At 45.2% G+C, this 18,255-nt stretch overlaps 2 protein-coding genes and 1 pseudogene across 2 annotated transcripts; 2 read left to right on the forward strand and 1 right to left on the reverse strand.

Annotated features, from left to right (window-relative positions):
• Window positions 1–2,431: 2,431 nt before the first annotated feature.
• LOC147987596 (uncharacterized) lies at window positions 2,432–4,099 on the reverse strand. The gene is made up of 4 exons (XM_087542444.1): window positions 3,845–4,099; window positions 3,179–3,232; window positions 2,940–3,086; window positions 2,432–2,806 (listed from the first exon to the last, which is right to left on the reverse strand). The coding sequence occupies exons 1-4, from the start codon at window positions 4,097–4,099 to the stop codon at window positions 2,432–2,434; spliced, it is 831 nt and encodes a 276-aa protein (XP_087398570.1).
• A 10,181-nt stretch (window positions 4,100–14,280) lies between these two features.
• LOC147987597 (uncharacterized) lies at window positions 14,281–15,861 on the forward strand. Its single transcript, XM_087542445.1, has 5 exons — window positions 14,281–14,361; window positions 14,824–14,997; window positions 15,075–15,131; window positions 15,213–15,362; window positions 15,487–15,861. Exons 1-5 carry the CDS (start codon window positions 14,281–14,283, stop codon window positions 15,859–15,861), a joined length of 837 nt encoding a protein of 278 aa, XP_087398571.1.
• A 1,332-nt stretch (window positions 15,862–17,193) lies between these two features.
• LOC147987598 (uncharacterized) lies at window positions 17,194–17,957 on the forward strand (annotated as a pseudogene).
• The last annotated feature ends 298 nt before the right edge of the window (window positions 17,958–18,255 follow it).

The raw sequence follows: 18,255 nt of genomic DNA on the forward strand, positions 1-18,255 counted from the left end.
CTGAAGACTCCAGAGAAGTTACCATACGAGAGGACCCAGGAGGAGAACGCCGAGATCGCGTGAGAAGAAGTGAAGAAATTCTTTGAAGGGGTGAAAGCAAAGAAACATCCACCTCCGGAGGAGAAGGTAGATCGGGTGAAAGTGAAGCGCACTCTGGCTGCCCTGACAAAACCACCGAAGTCTGATCCGCCGAAAGGAAACTATGACCGCATTATTGGAAAGGAATTTGCCGAAGCGGAGCGGTCGGGAAGTACTGTCAGTGATCAAAGGCTGAAAGAACGACGAGCTGGGAAACAAATTGCCCAGCTCGGCGAACAAGCGAAGCAATCGTGCCCCCCGCTCAAGGTGCCTAGCCACAACGTCGATAATGATCCGAGGATGGTGCCCGGTTATAGCAATCTTGCAGATTACCTGCCCGACGAAGTACATTATGAACCCATGGACGTGCAGATACAAAGATACGAGTACGGGAAGCCTCTCGTCAAAGATGAAAGATCTCTATCAACGATGATGCGAAGATTGCATGATTGGTACTTGAAAATCTGCAGAGACTCTGGGGGGAGGAGTACTTTGTATTTGAAAGTTAAAAAGGAGCATGACCTCGTTGGAATTGATCTGTTGCCTGTTCCATTTGAGGAGTTCTATCAGTTTTTCAATCAATTGGCCCTCGATAAAGCAACGGTCACCTGCTACTGTTTGTAAGTACTACTACTTCTGTCATTAAGTCTCTCCATATAGCTCAGCTCTTTCATTGCATGTATTTATAATCATCCTCACTATATTATGCAGATTGAAGATCGTCGAATTGAAGAAAAGACAAGTCGGTGATATTGGGTTCATTAACACATATCTCATAGATGCAACTCAGGTTAAATTTCATGCCGCAGAAACCGAGGCCAGCATGCTAGAATCGTTGATAATAAATCAAAACAAAGATATAATACTCTTTCCTTACAACTTCAAGTGAGTGTTACTGTCTTGTGCGTATTCGGTTTCCCTTATATATTAGTCAAGGTTATAGTAATGTAATTGATGAGTTATGCATGCGTGTGCAGTTTCCACTATATTCTCCTACATATTAAGCTTGAGCAGGGACTAGTAACCGTCTTAGACTCAAGACGAAAAGATCCCAAGGACTATGCAGACATGACTCAAATACTCGAGAAGTAAGTTAAATCGATCATTATCCACCATATCAGCAATTTTGTTCATTTCCTGATATATCAAGTAATTGTTTTCTTTGTCCGGCAGGGTTTGGAGAAAATTCACCAGAAAAGCTCCGGGACTGCCGAAGGAGCTGCAATTTAGACACCCGAAAGTAAGTACTAGCTATAGTAGCATTTTAAGCGCATCTACTAGTAATTCAAGCGCTAGTTTCATCAATACCATTTGGCATTCTTGCTTATCAGTTTGATTAACCTCTATTTCTTGTAAAGTGGTTGTGGCAGCAACAAGGGAATGATTTCTGTGGATACTATGTTTGCGAGTCCATCCGCCACACGACCTGTGAGCGGGGCTACACTGACGAACAATATGAAGTACGTAAATAACAACATTCACAATTTTATTTTATTACCATCATTTGTGTTGAGTTTCATTCATTCATATATATATATATATGTATATATGTATTGACCCCCTTCTTTAAATTAGATGTTTCGGAAGCGGGATGAACTCCTAGCACCAGCTCGCATGCGAGGAATTCAAGAGGAATTGGCGGCATTCTTTCTTGACCACGTGATCCCTGAAGACGGAGAATTCTATGCGGACCCTGAATCCGTATGATTATATTTGTAAGAGATAATTATTGTATATATGTAGCCGGTAGTGTCAGATAGATATACGAGAACTTGTTGTTCGACCAATCTCTCGGAGAAGGAGAGGTGGTCGATATCACTTCTCTCTGTATATATGCATATATGTTCATGACGATCTTCTGTTTCCTTCGCTTGCTTACTAACTAGCTAGCGTGTTTAGTCCTCTCTATATACGTATGTATAGTACGTAGCGTCGACCAAGCACGGACATAACAGAGGACACTTCTCTTTATTAATTATAACTAGCTAACACAATATATGAAACACCTAAATTAACCCCCCAAAACCCCCAACCCCCCCCTTTCAAAAAAAAAAAACAAAAACCCCAGTCACAGAAGTGCTGACGCGTGGATGCCTATTGGTCCCGGTTGGTGCCACCAACCGGGACCAAAGGGTCTCCTGACTGAGCTCTACGCACTGCCCACGTAGAGGGCCTTTAGTCCCGGTTCTGGATTGAACCGGGACTAAAGGGGGGAGGTATTAGTACCGACACTTTAGTCCCGGTTCCTGAACCGGGACTAAAGACCCTTACGAATCGGGACTATAGGCCCTTTTTCTACCGGTGCTAATTGATCGATTGTTGGGCTGGCTATTCATATCGAACAAAAAAATTATCAAGCGGTCAACTGGAAGGGCCCATCATAGAAGAACTTGCCATTGATCAGGGAACTCACAGAGTATGTGTCCGGGCTACTCATATACCCGGACAAGTTGGGGGACAAGAGCGAAGCTTGGCCGTTCAGGTCAACGATTTGGATGTTGGTGAAGGATGCAGCCATGGCCGTGGCCATGGCCTTGTCTGTTGGGAGATAGCCGCTGCCCATTAGAACAAGATCTCCAGTCCAGGCTACCACCACACCTCCAATATGGATGTGGGTTGCCCGATCTGCCAAGACACCAGTGAACAACGACTTGGGGTAACGACCGATTAACGTAGGGTCACGCTGGTTAAGTCCGCAATGCACCATCCAGTCTCCCGATGCACCATCCTACAATAACATATCTTAATTAAGCTCATGCATGACGAACAAAAATTAATAATTTGGTAAGATATTTCTTCTTATATTTTTGCTGCTTAGATCGTTTGTATATGCACACCAAGATATTCTTGTTGACCCCTACCTTGAGGAGTTTGATTGTGATGGTTTGCTTGGTTCCGTTGGGCCGGGAGACGGATTCAATGATGTCGCCAAGAACTAAGGTCGCGCCAGCCTCAGGCTGGAAACCTGGACAATTTGTGTTGCCACAGCGCTTTTCGGACCCATTAGTCTGCATGAAAAAAAAAACAGAAATATAGCCCATACATATGCACTAATAATTAAGAAAAAAGGAGCGCTCAATGCTCGACTCATAATACTTACCGTCCAAACAGCACTTAAATGAGTGCGTGAATCACCGAACAGGCGTGGGTAAACCTAGCCAGTACAAAATAAACAGGTGATAACTTATAGGAGTATAATAAGACTATTATAAGATTGTATGATTCATGTTACGTCCCAGCCGAATTTTTATTGGGGCTGTTCAACGAGCAATTAAGATCCTACCTCCCAGCCGATTTTGATGTAGTTCTCATCGGATGCACCGTCTTCTCCACTAGAGACTTGGACACCAGCCGAAGTGTACTGATTGTTGCTTAGCGACAAGGCGTACACATCCATGGTCACGCTGACTCCATAGTAACCAGCCGATTCAAACGCTTGCAACCGGTGAAAAGCCGACTACGTACGTGATGCATGCATGCATGGCAAACGACCAAGAATAAAATTTTAGTAAAATTATTCAAACCAAATGAACATGCACGCATATCACTGTTAGTAGTATTATTCCCTGCAAAAAAATACTAGTATAGTATATATCTCTACTCCTAATGGAGCACTTGATGAATAATCCGCACGGTTTTTTTTCACTGGTTTATTTTCGTCATCCTTCCACCACCGTTTTTTTTTCGTCATCCTACCACCTCTGCTCAATATAACCGGTACAGGGAGGAGAAAAGAGAAAGAAAAAAAGCCCAGCCTTTGCACGACCTTCCTCCTCGATCCCATCTCGACCTCCGTCCCGCCGCCACCTCCTGCCCCGCCCCGCCCCGCCTCACCGCGCGCCGCCCGCCGCCGACGCTCCGCCCACCGCAGCCGCGCCCGCCGCCGACGCTCCGCCCACCGCAGCCGCGCCCGCACCCATCTCCCATCGATGCGCCACCATCTCTTGTATCCATGCTCCGCCGTCTGAATCCCGCCGTCGAGTCTGTCCCGCTCGCCGTGGGCCGTGGCCAATGATCGCATCGACCGGGACCGCTTCCCTCCCCAAACGGCGGCGATGACGGAAGGCGCCGCCCAGCTCCTGACCGACGGAGTCGCCGGGTTACCGCTCCTCGGGGCCAGCCCCTCCCCCGTGTCGGGTCGCGCATCGGCTTGGAGGCCCCTCGGGGCTGCCGCCGGTGCGGGAGTCCTGCACGGCCGTGAGGACTGGGGACCAAGCGGCGGGGCCCGTGTCACGCTCCTGTTGAGGGCTTGCTGGGGTTGGCCTGGATCTGAGCCGCCGTCGATGGATTTCTTGCAGGTTGGCTACATGTTGCTTCGGATTTGGTACTATCCCCATCTCCCTCTCTCCCTCTCCCTCGGTGTGGACTGTGGACGCACGCACCTAAACCCAAAACCTGAACTGAATCAGTCGAGCGCTCGTTGCCGGATCGTTGTACCATCGTCCCTGTCGCCGTCGCATCAGTTCCACACCGCTACAGCGCTGCCTACCACCGCCACTCCATTGGCTTGGATTTGTTTGTGGCATGGGCTGGGAACTGTACGGTGTTGTCTGATGCATGTTCCGCACTGGGAGGTTTGGTCGGCTGACGCTAGGTATGAGCAGCTCTTGAGCCTGATTGCTGGATGTGGGCACGCATGCATGTATACTCCTCAACTTGCACTGCTTATACAACACATTGCCTGTACACCACAGCCGTGGACAGGCGGACGTGCTCCTACTCCTCACAAGGCACCCACATTCTTTATTAGCAAGCCAATCCAAAACTTCAGCATGCATTTTTTTTGAAAGGACAACTAAGTATCTTTGTTAGTAACATCTTTGTCAGAAATTAGAAAAACGCCAGTGCATTAGTTGAGCTAATCAGCTAGCTTCATCTCTTGGATTATGAATTGATAGTATGGCACATGTTGTATCGTTATAAGCAATTTTTGTTAGGAGGTGAGATTTTAGTGTCGTACTCGACCATGACAAGCAGCAGCTCGGGAAGCCTTTGCAATTCATGTATTTACAACATTTACAGTTCATGTATTTACTGTCATGCATTGCACCTTCATGGTTTTTGTTGTACTTCTGCATTTGCAACATTTACAGCTTAATGCAATCAGGAATTGGTTATAGATTTCATGTGATTTAATTTCTGAATGTTAACAACAGTGACAACTTGTGACTTCCGTAAGTTTTATTTCCATTGAGACAGAGCGGGCAATGGATCGTGAGATGGAATGAAATTATAAGCAAATTGATCTGGCCATCTCTGGTTGTCAGGGAATCCATGTGATCTGTTCTACTTTGACTTGGAGTGTACAGCTATGATATTGTACGTGATGAGTTTTTTTTTGATTCTGCTACTAGAGGTCAGTCAGAGGTGGTAATTATTAGTGGCAAAAAAAGAGGCGGTAATTATTACAATCTTTATTTGAAAAAAATGAGACTGAAACAATGCTAATTGCGTATGTTTGGTACTTGTAGGAAGGCTATGAAGGAAGTGTTCTTCCCTTATTTTTTATGAAGGTAAGGTTGATCTTGGATTCCTGCTGCTCTAGATTGCTTGGCTGCTCTAATTTATCACTTCATGGCCTTATGCTCCACCATTATCTTTGAACACTTGATACTTATTTACTTTTCTTCGTTGGCTTCTTTTTTATAGTCATCTGATTTAAAAATGCTAGCATATGCCACTTTAGTATCTTTCAGTTTCAGCAAACATATTGGATTATCTTGACATATGTTGGCATTGACAAGATAATATAGATTGTGACTATTAATTACAATGTTCATGCTCCGTTCTATTTAAATTCCTATTTGGATGGAAGTCAACACACTAAGAACTGTATGCTTGATGAATGATGTTCACAGCAATTACTCGAATTTCTTGGTTTCCGCGGTATAGTTATGCAGGTTAAGTTCTGTTTGCTCTTGCATTCACTTGTGCAGACTGATGGTTAATTGTGAACTATGTATATTCTGTAGGTTCTTCTTAGTGAGATCAAACTAAGCACAATCGTATTTTCTCGAATTATACACATGCTATGATTTTCATGCTCTCTGTAGTAATTATGTTGAATTCTCATAAATCCTTTTGCATTATTATGCGAAACAATTTGTATGGCTAAAAACATACTAAATAATCCCATCTCCCCGTGTCGTCCCGATTTGTTCCAGCTGGGCACTGCCTCGGCTGCAAAGTGTGTGTTGTCCCACGAAGCAGGTCCTCCTTTGCAAGGCCGACGAGGATAGCTTCAACTTCGCCGCCTATTCTGGTCGATGATGTCATTGATAATAACTAGGAAGTTTTCACCGCTCAGTTCATCCAGCTGAATCCGTATATTGTAATTCTATTCCCTACCCTTTCTTACTTGTAGGAAATTCAAGTGTGGTACACATGTGAGTATATTCTCCTTCCCTCTGTTGTATGCATGTGGTCATTTGTTATCCCGATTAAGAATCAAGATCCACTACATTCTTGAATATTGAAGACTATTTTAGTTGGTCCAGATTAAATTTGATAAATACAATTTCCTTGTTGGTTCCATCTGAGATGTATTATTGATTTGGGCAGTTTTCAGTAATCTTAAGCCCTCTTCAGATTTTAGCTTCCTCAATCATTCTGAATTATTTAACCTCAGTATGAGGTACATGTGTTCCAAAGATTAATCCTGAGAAATTTGTAGTTGACCAGTTGGGTCTGTTTAATTTGTTCAGTAGAGTGCAACGGCAGTCACCATTGTTCAGATCTATTCTAAAGCAGCATTATTATCACTGCAATATCTTTGTTACTTCAACCAAATAGTTCAGCCGTGTCTTATTGATTTGGATGGGTTCTTACTAATCTTTAAGCCAACTTCAAATTTTAGCATGCTCGGTCAATCTGGATGATTTAGTGTCAATTTTGATGCATGTCTTTAATAAAATAAGAAACTGATTTTGGGTGCTAAGATAAACACTAAACACTACTTGTTCATGGCAACTATGTGTAGAAAGACGATCACGGTGGAGATCCCGACGGTCGACGTGAAGCCGGGGTGGAAGAAGGGCATGAAGATCACCTTCCTAAAAGGAACAATCTGATTTTTTCGGTACAGTTGTGGCTAGCGCGCAACACTGCCATGCTCCTCTGCCGTGCAGTCATCACAGGATTGGATGGCGACCTCGCCTTCCTATTCAATGTTCTGTCGGTAGCGACGTTCTCTGTCCAGGAGCATCCGGACAGGGAGGTGCTCCACGCCATGTGTCTAGGCATGTACTGCAACGCCGACCACATGGCTAAGATGGTCGTTGCCGTCACCGAGTTACGTGCTCTCTGTTCTTCATTAAATCCAGGTTTGTGGACACTACTTACCAGTTGGGAGAGAAACATAATTGATGTGTATGGAATTGTAGAATTGACACCCATGACCTATCAGTTCAACTAGAAGCAAAGAATGTTTGACATGCAAGGTTCTATCATGCCCATATCTTTCTGTTCGTCTCTTTATTCTGCAGAAACTGCCAATTGTTACTGTAGCTTTCATGCCTACCAGACAAAATCAAAGGAAGGTGCTTTGTTTCTTAAGTGTTGTAGTGAAAGGATTATCCTAACATAAGAGCTATATTTGCTTCATAAAAAATATGTACAGTTGGTTCACACAACGCTTAGTATGTTATTGTTAGTTCGATTTGAGTTTCTATACCATGCCAAGAGCTTTAATATTAAAAGGCACATTCCATTTTATAAGGAGCACTCCAAGTGTCAGTATTAAAAACAGATCATGCTATTTTCTGAAACGAGAAATGAGAAATCAATCCGTATGGTTCTCCAATTTCATGGTACTTGGAGTTTACATTCTTTTCAAAAAAAGTTATTTTATAGAGTTTACATTTTAATGAAATATTAAGTTTTATTAAAAAAAGAAATTTCCATGTTCAACATTTATTAGAATTAGATATTAAAAATGGCGAAAATGACCCATCAAGCAGGTTCTACCATTTTTATCGCCCGGTACTATAATTTCTATACATGTGAAATTTAACATGCATTATGTTTATATATAACTTTAACAAAATATTCCAAAAGCCCGTGGCAACGCACGACCGTTCTACCTCTCTTAAGATAAAAGTAAAAATAAATGCCAATAAAATTCTAACAATAAATGTTATCAAAGATTGATATATCTACCTATCACAAGAGAGGTAGGAGTAGTATGTTCTACAAGATGTGTTTTTCTGTAGTGTTTCTAAATGGTAAATTGTATGGTTTCAAGCACCTAAGAAAAACGTCCTACACTGATTTGATCTGTTCGCTCGCTCGCCCCACCCCCCCTCCCGGGCGACATGTGAATCCCCGACCCCCCTCTCCTCCAATCCCTCCCCGTCTTTCCCCCCTGCCGCCGCCGGCGTGGTCCGCCAGGTCATTCCCACGCAGTGCTGGCAGAGGCGGGTTGTTCTTTCCCCGCTCACGCGTTGGGTGTGTGTGTGGGGGGGGGGGGGGGGCTGATGGCGGTGGTGCTCCTCGGGCGAAGGCAGGTCGTTCTTTCCCCGCTCGCGCGTTGCGGGCCGTGGGTGCCCCTAATGCGGCGGCGCAGCCGTTGGCTGCAAGGCGCGTGGTGGTGCGGCTGGCTGGCGGCGTCCACTCCGCCCAAATCTAGGCCCTTTTGGGCCCCATCTGGGTTGGAGCGGGCCGGTGGTCCGATGTGCGGCGGTGTGGCTCTCTGGTGGTGGTGGCGAGGCATCGGGTGGTGTGGGTGGTGGCGGCTTTGTTGGCCGACATGCTGCAGTGTGGCAACAGGGGCTGCCCTGACCCATTTGGGCTCGGTCGGGCCAGTACGGGCCTGGTAGGCCCCTGTCGTCACGTCTGGTCGGCTTCGCGGCAGCGACGAAGGTTGTCCCCTCTCATCGGCTGAGTTGCGGATGCCCCCAAGCCCCTTGGCTCCTCTTCCCTCCTCCAGATCTCGTGTCGGTGGCCTCAGGAGACGACGAAGTTGGTTCAGTGAACGTGGTGGCAAAGACTGGTGGGCGGCAGGTTGGTTGGTACACTTCAGATCGTCCGGGGTGGTGGTGGTTGTGTTTGGGTTGGTGAAATCCCTGGCGGCTCGTCCAACATCGACGTGGTGCAGCCTGCAGGCGCCGCCGGACCTCCCTAAAGGTCGTCGGATATACGCCTTCACCACTGTCCTCTACGTTGTCAATAGTCAAAGACGGTCTTGAAAAACGTACTAGACCCTGTATAGATGGAAGGAGGGAGTATGTAAAATTTGACATGCAACAAATACAAATTTTTAAAAGCCCGTGGCAACGCACGGGCAGTCTACTAATAGAAAAGTAAGCCATGACGACGACTTGTCCGTCAGCTATGTTGATCTTTGGCAGAAGAAGCGCCACAATTTATAGGGGTGCTTGGTTTCGCTTGATTTTAGGCATGCACTGCACGCTATAATGGAGATGGATTCGTATATGCGATTGCTCTTCTATAAAAGGCAGTTTATTTCCCCTAAAAAAAGGCAGTTTATATACTTTGATATCTAGCCTTCTATTTTCTAACCCGTGCTACATGTTACTACTTGGAAATATTTTGATGTCTTTTCCTGCATGCTATTATATTATATCTCTCCCTTTCCATGTTTAATTATTGTACGGATTTCCTATTAATTAGAGAACAAGCGCCACGATAGTAGACCAGCGTAATTTGTGGGCTTAGGCATCTCCATTCACGACCTCAAAATGTTTGTATATATTCGGATCACGCTGTCTAAAATCACGGAAGTCATCCAACGTGGTCTTGCGAGCGTCTGGACTGTTGCCACGTCTGTTTTTGACCGCCCTGCCCACTCAAAGCCCATCCCTCGCCCACACGTGCTTCCCTCCCAAAACGGTCAGCATCGCTTCAGAATATTAGTGTCGCATTCATGCCCGGCCAGAGCGGATGCGACTAATCACTGGCGTCGGCATTGAAGCGGCACATCCGCGGAGAGAGCGTGGCCCGCTCTGCTTCCCGGTGCAGGCAATTGATCCGCGTTCAAATGATACGACGATCGATCGGCCGTCCGTCTGCCACCCACATTATGACACACGGTTGCCAAGGTGGCTACTCCGGCGCCACTTATTCGTCCCTCTGCCGCCCATCATTGCTATATAAACTGTTGTTCACCCATACCAGAATTCATCCGCCTCTAATCCCTTTCTCCTCAACGCACCACCCCCGCCATGGATTTCTCGCGCGCCAAAGCTCTCTGGGACGGGCTGACGCCGGAGCAGAAGAAGGAGATGACCGCCATTGTTGCTGGCTGGCAGGCCGGCAAGCAGCCGGAGGATGGCGGCGTCCCAATGAAGGACGCGACAGACAAAGAGCCGGCGCAACCCTCTTTGTTCGCGCCACCCTCGCCGGTGGATTGTACCATGACCATCGGCAAGACCCATGCACATTACATTTTTTTAGGGGCCCCGTGTCTATTACATGGACACAGGGCCGGCCCTGGGTGGCAGGGGTGGCTGCCCCCAGGCCCCCAACATCAATGGGCCCGTCCCCAGGTATACATGTAGGCCATGGCCCAAAATTTTTCCGGTGATAAAAAAATTCAATCGGCTGGGCCTCATTTAGCGAGGAAGGGAGCCAGCAATCGATTCATTCGTTCCTAGTTACTACGTAATTAAACAAGAAGATAAACAAGGATTCGCCTCTCGTTAGGGTAAGCTTCCTCCAGGCGACGGCGGTCGCTTTGGAGACCTTCATTCCCCTGCCCTCCTCGTCGGTCATTTGTCACTGGGGCTAGGCCTTGGGAAGGCGATCTGAGGGAGACGCTAGGGATCCATCGCTCATGGAACAGTTTCTTCTTCGGGTGAGAGTTTCACCAGATGGCAGATTCGTCTTCAAGCTCGGCTACGGCCATGAGCGACATGGAGGCGATGATGAAGGAATTAGGTCTAAAGGAGTACGACCTAGAACACGTGGTGATCGAGACTGATGAGCTCCTGGAGGAGGCCACTAGATGGATGGCGTTGGCGCGCGTACATACGGATAAACCCTATAGCCAGTACTGCTTCTTCCGCAATATGCGTGTGGCGTGGGATCTAGCACAAGAGGTGAAATTCCACCCGCTGGAAGAGAACCTGTACACCCTTCAGTTCTCGTGTCTCGACGACTGCGAACGTGTAATGGAGGAGGGGCCATGGACCTTTAAGGGGGAAACTGTGGTAATTGCACCATATGATGGCTTCACAAAACCGTCCATGATTGAGCTGAATAAGGTGGACATATGGATCCAAATCCATGACCTACTTGAGGGGTACTTCTGTAAGCTAAAGTTGCTGTCGTCTACGGTGGGTGAGTACATCTATGCCGAGCCAAAATCTCAAGACTTTGAGGGTAATTTTTTCATAGTCCGTATCAAGATAGATGTTACAAAGGCACTCAAGAACGCGGTGTCACTTGTCATCAAGAGGCGGAAAGGGATCGTCAGGGAGATTTTCAGGGTCAAATACGAAAGGTTGCCAGATTGGTGCGATGTATGTGACCATCTGGGTCATAAATACAAGGAGTGTGGAGATGGCATCCACCTTCCTGGAGCTCTGGTCTTCAAGGATCTACATGCATCATGGTTTAGGGGTCTAGGTCGCGGCCCAGGTGAAGGAAGGGGCTCTGGTGGTGGACGAGGCAGGGGCCACTCGGGCTCTGGTAGAGGCCGAGGAAGAGGGAACAACCAAGAGCACCAACCTTATGATGATGACCTCTCGATGGGTAAGCCTGGTGATTTTGAGATGGAGGATGCTGACAAAAATAGGAAGAGGGGAGCCTCGCAAGATCCAGCCGTGGTGATGCTAGCTACTAATCAAACTTTAGAGGGAAGCAATCTTCTTGCCCTCCCGCCTCCAACGGTGTCTGCGAGTCCCTCGTCAAAACTAGAGCAAAAAAGGAACAAGCAAACTCCACATGTCATTGAGAAGGGAAAGGAAAAGAATGCTACAGCAAACAAACCAACTGATGTGGGTTTGGCAGGTCCCAAGGGGGGTCGCGCCTAGCGCAATGAGTATTCTATGTTGGAACTGTCGTGGTCCTGGCAAACGCGCGACAGTTCGAGAGCTTCGTGATCTAGCGAAGCAGTATGCCCTGTCTATACTATGTATTTTAGAAACGCAAATAGAGGGACCTCATGTTGAGAGTTTGGTTGGTACTCTTGGTTTTGATGAAAGCTATGCAATTAGTAGTTCTTGTAGAAGTGGGGGTCTAGGAATTTTTTGGAAAGATTCAATAAAAGTTGAAGTTCTTGGTTACTCAGAGTATCATATTGATGTTGTTGTTGATGATCTTGTTGATATACAAATACGAGTAACATTCGTTTATGGGGAGGCCCAAGTTAACCAAAGATATAAAACATGGGACATGCTCCGAGGAATTACAGGAGTGAGCACTTCCCCATGGATAGCCATCGGTGATTTCAACGAGGTAATCCATGCCCATTAGCACGATGGAATTGGAAACCGAAGTCAAGCCCAGATGGATTCTTTTGGGATGCTTTGGATACATGCAGATTAACTAACATCTGGAAAATCATGTGTGCCTCTGGACCCAATAGGCACAACCACCTTTCATGGGTAACCAAACTTTGTGTGCTCCAAGTAAATACATGTCATAGCTTGGGACGCCAGCATGAATGGAGCGTCCTGGTATCAGAATGCGGAAGTATTCATGCTTCTAGAAAAAGTCATCAGACTTCATCTTCAAGCTTTCCCTTTTCAGGCCATCAATGTCAAACCAATCACATCTAAACAGAAATACGTATTTGTCTTTGTAAGTGACCTCAAGAACTTGTTTCAGCACCCGGTATAGTTTCCTCTCTTTTTCAGAATTCTCAACACCTACCTTCATCATGACGTACGAATTTTGAGTCCTTCGGTGCTTTTCAGCCACGGTACGGAACTTAACACCATTGACAGTGCATGCATCCCACGGACATACACGCATGTCGGACCCTTTTGATAGCAGTTTTATATCTTCGGGTGCATCTCTTAACTTCCTTACATGCCTGGCCCTTTTGAGTAGGAGGTCTTTCTCTAACTCTTCCGTCTTTTTCTAGAAATTGGCACCTGTCATGTCTATGTTTCGCACCATGAGATGTCTGAATTGCGTTGTTGTGATTTTCAATTGCAGACTTTGCAGGTCTGACACCCTTTATGTCATCTGCTCAGTCTAGCGATGTTTCTACTGTGAAGTATTTGCTTGATCATGGTGGTGATCTAACAAAAGCAAATGCTAAAGGACGCACAGTTCTCCACCATGCGGCATGCCTAGGTAGCTCCCCTGGCCCCTCACCCATGCAATTTGTTTTTATATTACCAAGCGCATCTCTGTGTAAGACACTATATGGGTATGGTTACTGCATTAATATCGTAGAAGAAAAAAAATTGTGATCATTTTTATATGAATGTTTTTTTCTCATTTATGATTACACCATGGTGGTTATTATACTAGCAGTTACTTGTTGTTGTACAGTCAGATATGTAGCTACATGACTTGTGCAATTATGTTATTCACCGCAGGAAGCTGTAAGGTTACTGAGTTCCTACTCTCAAACGAGTACCTGTTGACATAGACTGTGGCCGTGGTACACCACTCCATCAAGCTGCTACCAACGAACAAGATAAAACTGTGAAATTTTTGTTGGAACACCATGCAGATATATATAGGCTTTGGTGCGATGTTTGTTTGGTATTAGGCCTGGACATTCGGCACACGTTTATCAACGGGACAGGAGTAGCAACAGCGTTGCCAAGATGGTGGCTTCAGGCTTATTGATGTATCACCTTGTATGATCTTTGTGAATAATTAATAATATGGTTGCATGCATCTTTCAGACGGGCTCTTTTGCTAATGGTTCGAAAATAGAAGGCCAGATATCACAATATAGAAACTGCCTTTTATAGAACTCTAATCGCACCAAAGCCTATATACATGGTTCGAAATATAGAAAGTGCACGATATAGACGGACTCAATCAGAATCAAAATCGAAATATATTTCCAAGTAGTAACTCTAATGGTTCGAAAATAGAAGGCCAGATATCACAATATAGAAACTGCCTTTTATAGAAGGACAGTCGCATATACGAATCCATCTCCATTATATCGTGCAGTGCATGCCTAATTTGAACCAAAATCAAACACCCCTATAAATTGTGGGGCTTGCTCTGCCAATGACAGCAGAACTCAACATAGCTGCCGAGCGAGTCGCCATGGCATACTTTTCTATCGTCGCCGTGCTGGTGCTGCCTTTCGTCTGTGGAGCCAATGGACTCGACCCAACAAGCCAACAGGTATGTGCGTACCATACGTGTCGTAATAGCTAAGCTAGTACTGTACTATTTTAATTAATAGGCCACTAACTTTACCTTATTTTTTATTCACAAGTTCAACAACGACACAAATATTTTTATTCAAACACCCGGATTGCTTCAAGGACGATTGGCGGATGCGAGTAAATATGATTCCTTTATAACCTACTCCGTATGTATATACGAGTCTCGTTATCTTATTTAATTAATACACGTCATGATTACTGTTCTCCCTTTCATGTAAGCTTAATTGGCGTCCATTGAATTATAACTTCCTCCGATGCATGTTACTTCTCGCTCAAAATGATGCATACGTCTAGATACATTTATTTGAGCGGCAAGTAATATGGGTCGAGGGTGTACTTAACTTGAAATATTACGAGCAGTGATATGCTAATATTACTAAAAAAGCACTGTCGTTTGGAATGCATGGATCACGTATAGTTTGCTTATCACCGGTTGCAAGCGGGAGAATCGGCTGGTTACTATGGAGTCAGCGTGACCATGGATGTCTACGCGTTGTCGCTAAGCAGCAATCAGTACAGTTCGGCTGGTGTCCATATCTCTAGTGGAGAAGACGGTGCAGCCGATCAGAACGTCATCAAAATCGGCTCGGAGGTACATGAATCAATACAATGCAGATCTTACAATACTCTTACATATGTAGCCACCTAACTTGAATTTCTACTGGCTAGGTTTACCCACACTTGTACGGTGGTGATTCACGCACTCATTTAGGTGCTGTTTGGACGGTAAGTATGTGCGGTCTCCTTTTCCTTCTTGGTTAGTGCACATGTAATAGTAATATTCCTGTTTTTGTTTGTTGCATGCAGACTGATGGGTTCCAAACGCGTTGTGGCAACACCAAATGTGCAGTAGGTTTCCAGCCTGAGGCTGGCGCGGCCTTAGTTCTTGGCGACATCATCGAACCCCTCTCCAGCCCTAACGGAACCAAGCAAACCATCACAATCAAACTCCTCAAGGTACCTGTCAACAAAATAGCTTAGTGTACATATACAGATCCAAGCAGGAAAAATATAAAAATAATGTTACCAAATTATAAATTTGTGTCATGCAATAGCTTAATTATATGATATGATATTGTAGGATGGTGCGTCGGGAGACTGGATGGTGCATTGTGGGCTTAACCAACGTGAGCCTACGCTGATCGGTCGTTATCCCAAGTCGTTGTTCCCTGGTGGCTTGGCAGATCGGGCGACCCATATACATATTGGCGGCGTGGTGGCCTCTCGCACTAGAGATTTGGTTCCAATGGGCAGTGGCTACCTCCCAACGGACAAAGCCATGTCCACGGCCATGGCGGCGTCTTTCAGCAACATCCAGATTATTGATCAGAACGGGCAAGCTTCACTCTTGTCCCCCAACTTGTCCGCGTATATGACTAGCGCAGACACATACTCCGTCAGTTCCGTGATCAATGGCAAGTTCTTCTATGGCGGACCCTTCCAGTTGACCGCTTGATAGATTTGGTCTATTCGTCATGAATAGCCACCTCAACAATCTATCATTTGGGTATGAATAATCATGATTTGGTCGCCTAAATTTGAAAAGAATAAAAATATTTGTTGTAGTCTACCATTTAATTATGAAACACTGGTTACATTGATCCATCCCTCAACTCAATCTGCCGTGGGCACGGGCATTGTTTGCGCTGCTATGCTACACTACTCCTTGAAGGGAACACCGCAAGGTTGGTCATGCACTAGTGAAATTATGTCCTAAGCAAACGGTTTAAACCCATTTTCACTGATACAGTTTTGAACCATTGCCTTGCGAAGGTGTGTGAAGGGGGCGGGGTCCATCTCACACAATGCAAGATAACTGTGTGTGATAGGGCTTGACGATGTAGATGTGTTGACAAAAGCATTTGTATGTGATGCCCCCATCCTATCCCACACGTGGATCCTGGAGCATTTGCGATACATAAAACATCCCAAATTGTGTTGGATGATAGCTCTATCGCATGCGCTATGTTGTGACACAAGTTTACGATGTGATCGACATCATAGATGATTAGTCGACATTGAATGTGTGCGAAAACATTTAATCTACCACACCCTTTGTGATGCAACCCATATCTCACGGGTTCAAGATATATATACTGCCTTGCATAGAAGGCACAGCGGAAAATATCATATGACGGCGAGTAAAGTGATATACCCAAAAGAAAATCCTTATAATGATTAAATATGGAAAGGAGAAGATACCGTAGAAATGGGATTATATCAAAATATTCCCATCTACTCCCTCCGTAATAGTTAGTGCGGATTGGAAAGTAGAAAGTCAGATATCAAAATATATATAAACTGCCTTGTATAGAAGGCAATCACATATACGAATACATCTTCATCATATATAGCATGCATTGCATGCCTCCAATGAACCGAACCCAAGCAACCTTATAAATTGTGGCGCTTGTTCCGCCAAAGCTGCTGAGCGAGTCGTCATATGGCTTATTTTCTATGATGGCCGTGCTACCGGTGCTGCTTTTTCGAATGCAGACCAGCACTATTATTTAGAAGTTCAACAACGAAATGCATATAAACGAGTCTTCTTTATTTAATTCATTACAAAGATGATTAAATCCGACATTATTGATGTTTTCTAATTGGGTCTGTCTAGGACACATCTAGATGCGACATAGTTATGTCACATCTAAACTGATTTTCACACTGTTGTGGTCTGTATTTTTTGTCCTAGTTTTTTTTGTTTCTTATTGCTTCATTATATATTTGTGAGAGGTTAGATGTGACATCCTTAAAAAACATCTAGATGTGAATTAGACAAACTGTTATGTATATGTACGAGCAATATTTGATGATACTCCTTATACAGAATGATGGTTATAGAAAAACGACCTGCATCAACACCAATTATCTGGTAGGTTTCCAGCCTGAGGCTGGCGCGCCCTTAGTTCTTGGTGACATCATTGACCCCGTCTCCCAGTCCAGCGGAATCAGGCAAAGCCTTACAATCAAACTCATCAAGGTAATGGTTATAGAAGTGCATGCTCTAGCCAATGCAACTAAAAGACATCTAATGAAAAAGACTAGGCAATGCATCTATACATCAACAAGGGTCACCAAAATAACTTGATGTACGTAGATCAATCATAAATAGAATAATTGTAGTGTTACCTATTTATAAATTTATGTTCTACATGGACTTAACCATGACGTGATATTACAGGACGGTGCATCGGGAGACTGGCTACTACATTGCGGGCTTAACCAGCATGAACCTACATTGATTGGCCGTTTTCCCAAGTCGTTGTTCACCGGTGGCTTGGCAGATCGGGCGACCACAATTGATGTCGGTGGTATTGCGGCAGGCCGCACCACATATCTGCCTCCAATGGGCAGTGGCTACCTCCCGACCAATGACACCATGGCCATGGCCACGACGGCGTCATTTAGCAACATCCAGATTTTTCATGAGAACGGGCAACTTTCTCTCTTTCCTGACAACTTAGCCCGCGTATCTCACTTTGCCGGACCCATACTCCGCGATTCCTGTGATCGATCAATGGCAAGTTTTTCTACGGCGGGCCCTCCTAGTTGATCGCGTCAGTCGAGAGCTCACGTGATAATTTGATATGAATAGCTAGCTCAATAGTCGGTCATTTGGTTATCAATAATATTTATTGGGAGTGTCTGATAATAATTTGACTGCTTTTGATCTTGGTCGAGGTTGTTTTATTGGTCCAATCTACAATGACACGTTTGCAGCCCTGGTTTTATATCCATTCAAAGAAAAACCGGCTGATATGTTCCCTCACATCCTGGGGTTTATACCGCACCTCTTGGGTCCTGCTGGGTTTGGCCTTACTAACACGCCGGGTTTTCATTGAAGGGT

Source organism: Triticum urartu, chromosome 2A (genome assembly GCF_056163025.1).
Source record: "Triticum urartu cultivar PI428250 chromosome 2A, HENAU_Tu73, whole genome shotgun sequence".
Classification (NCBI taxonomy): domain Eukaryota; kingdom Viridiplantae; phylum Streptophyta; class Magnoliopsida; order Poales; family Poaceae; genus Triticum; species Triticum urartu.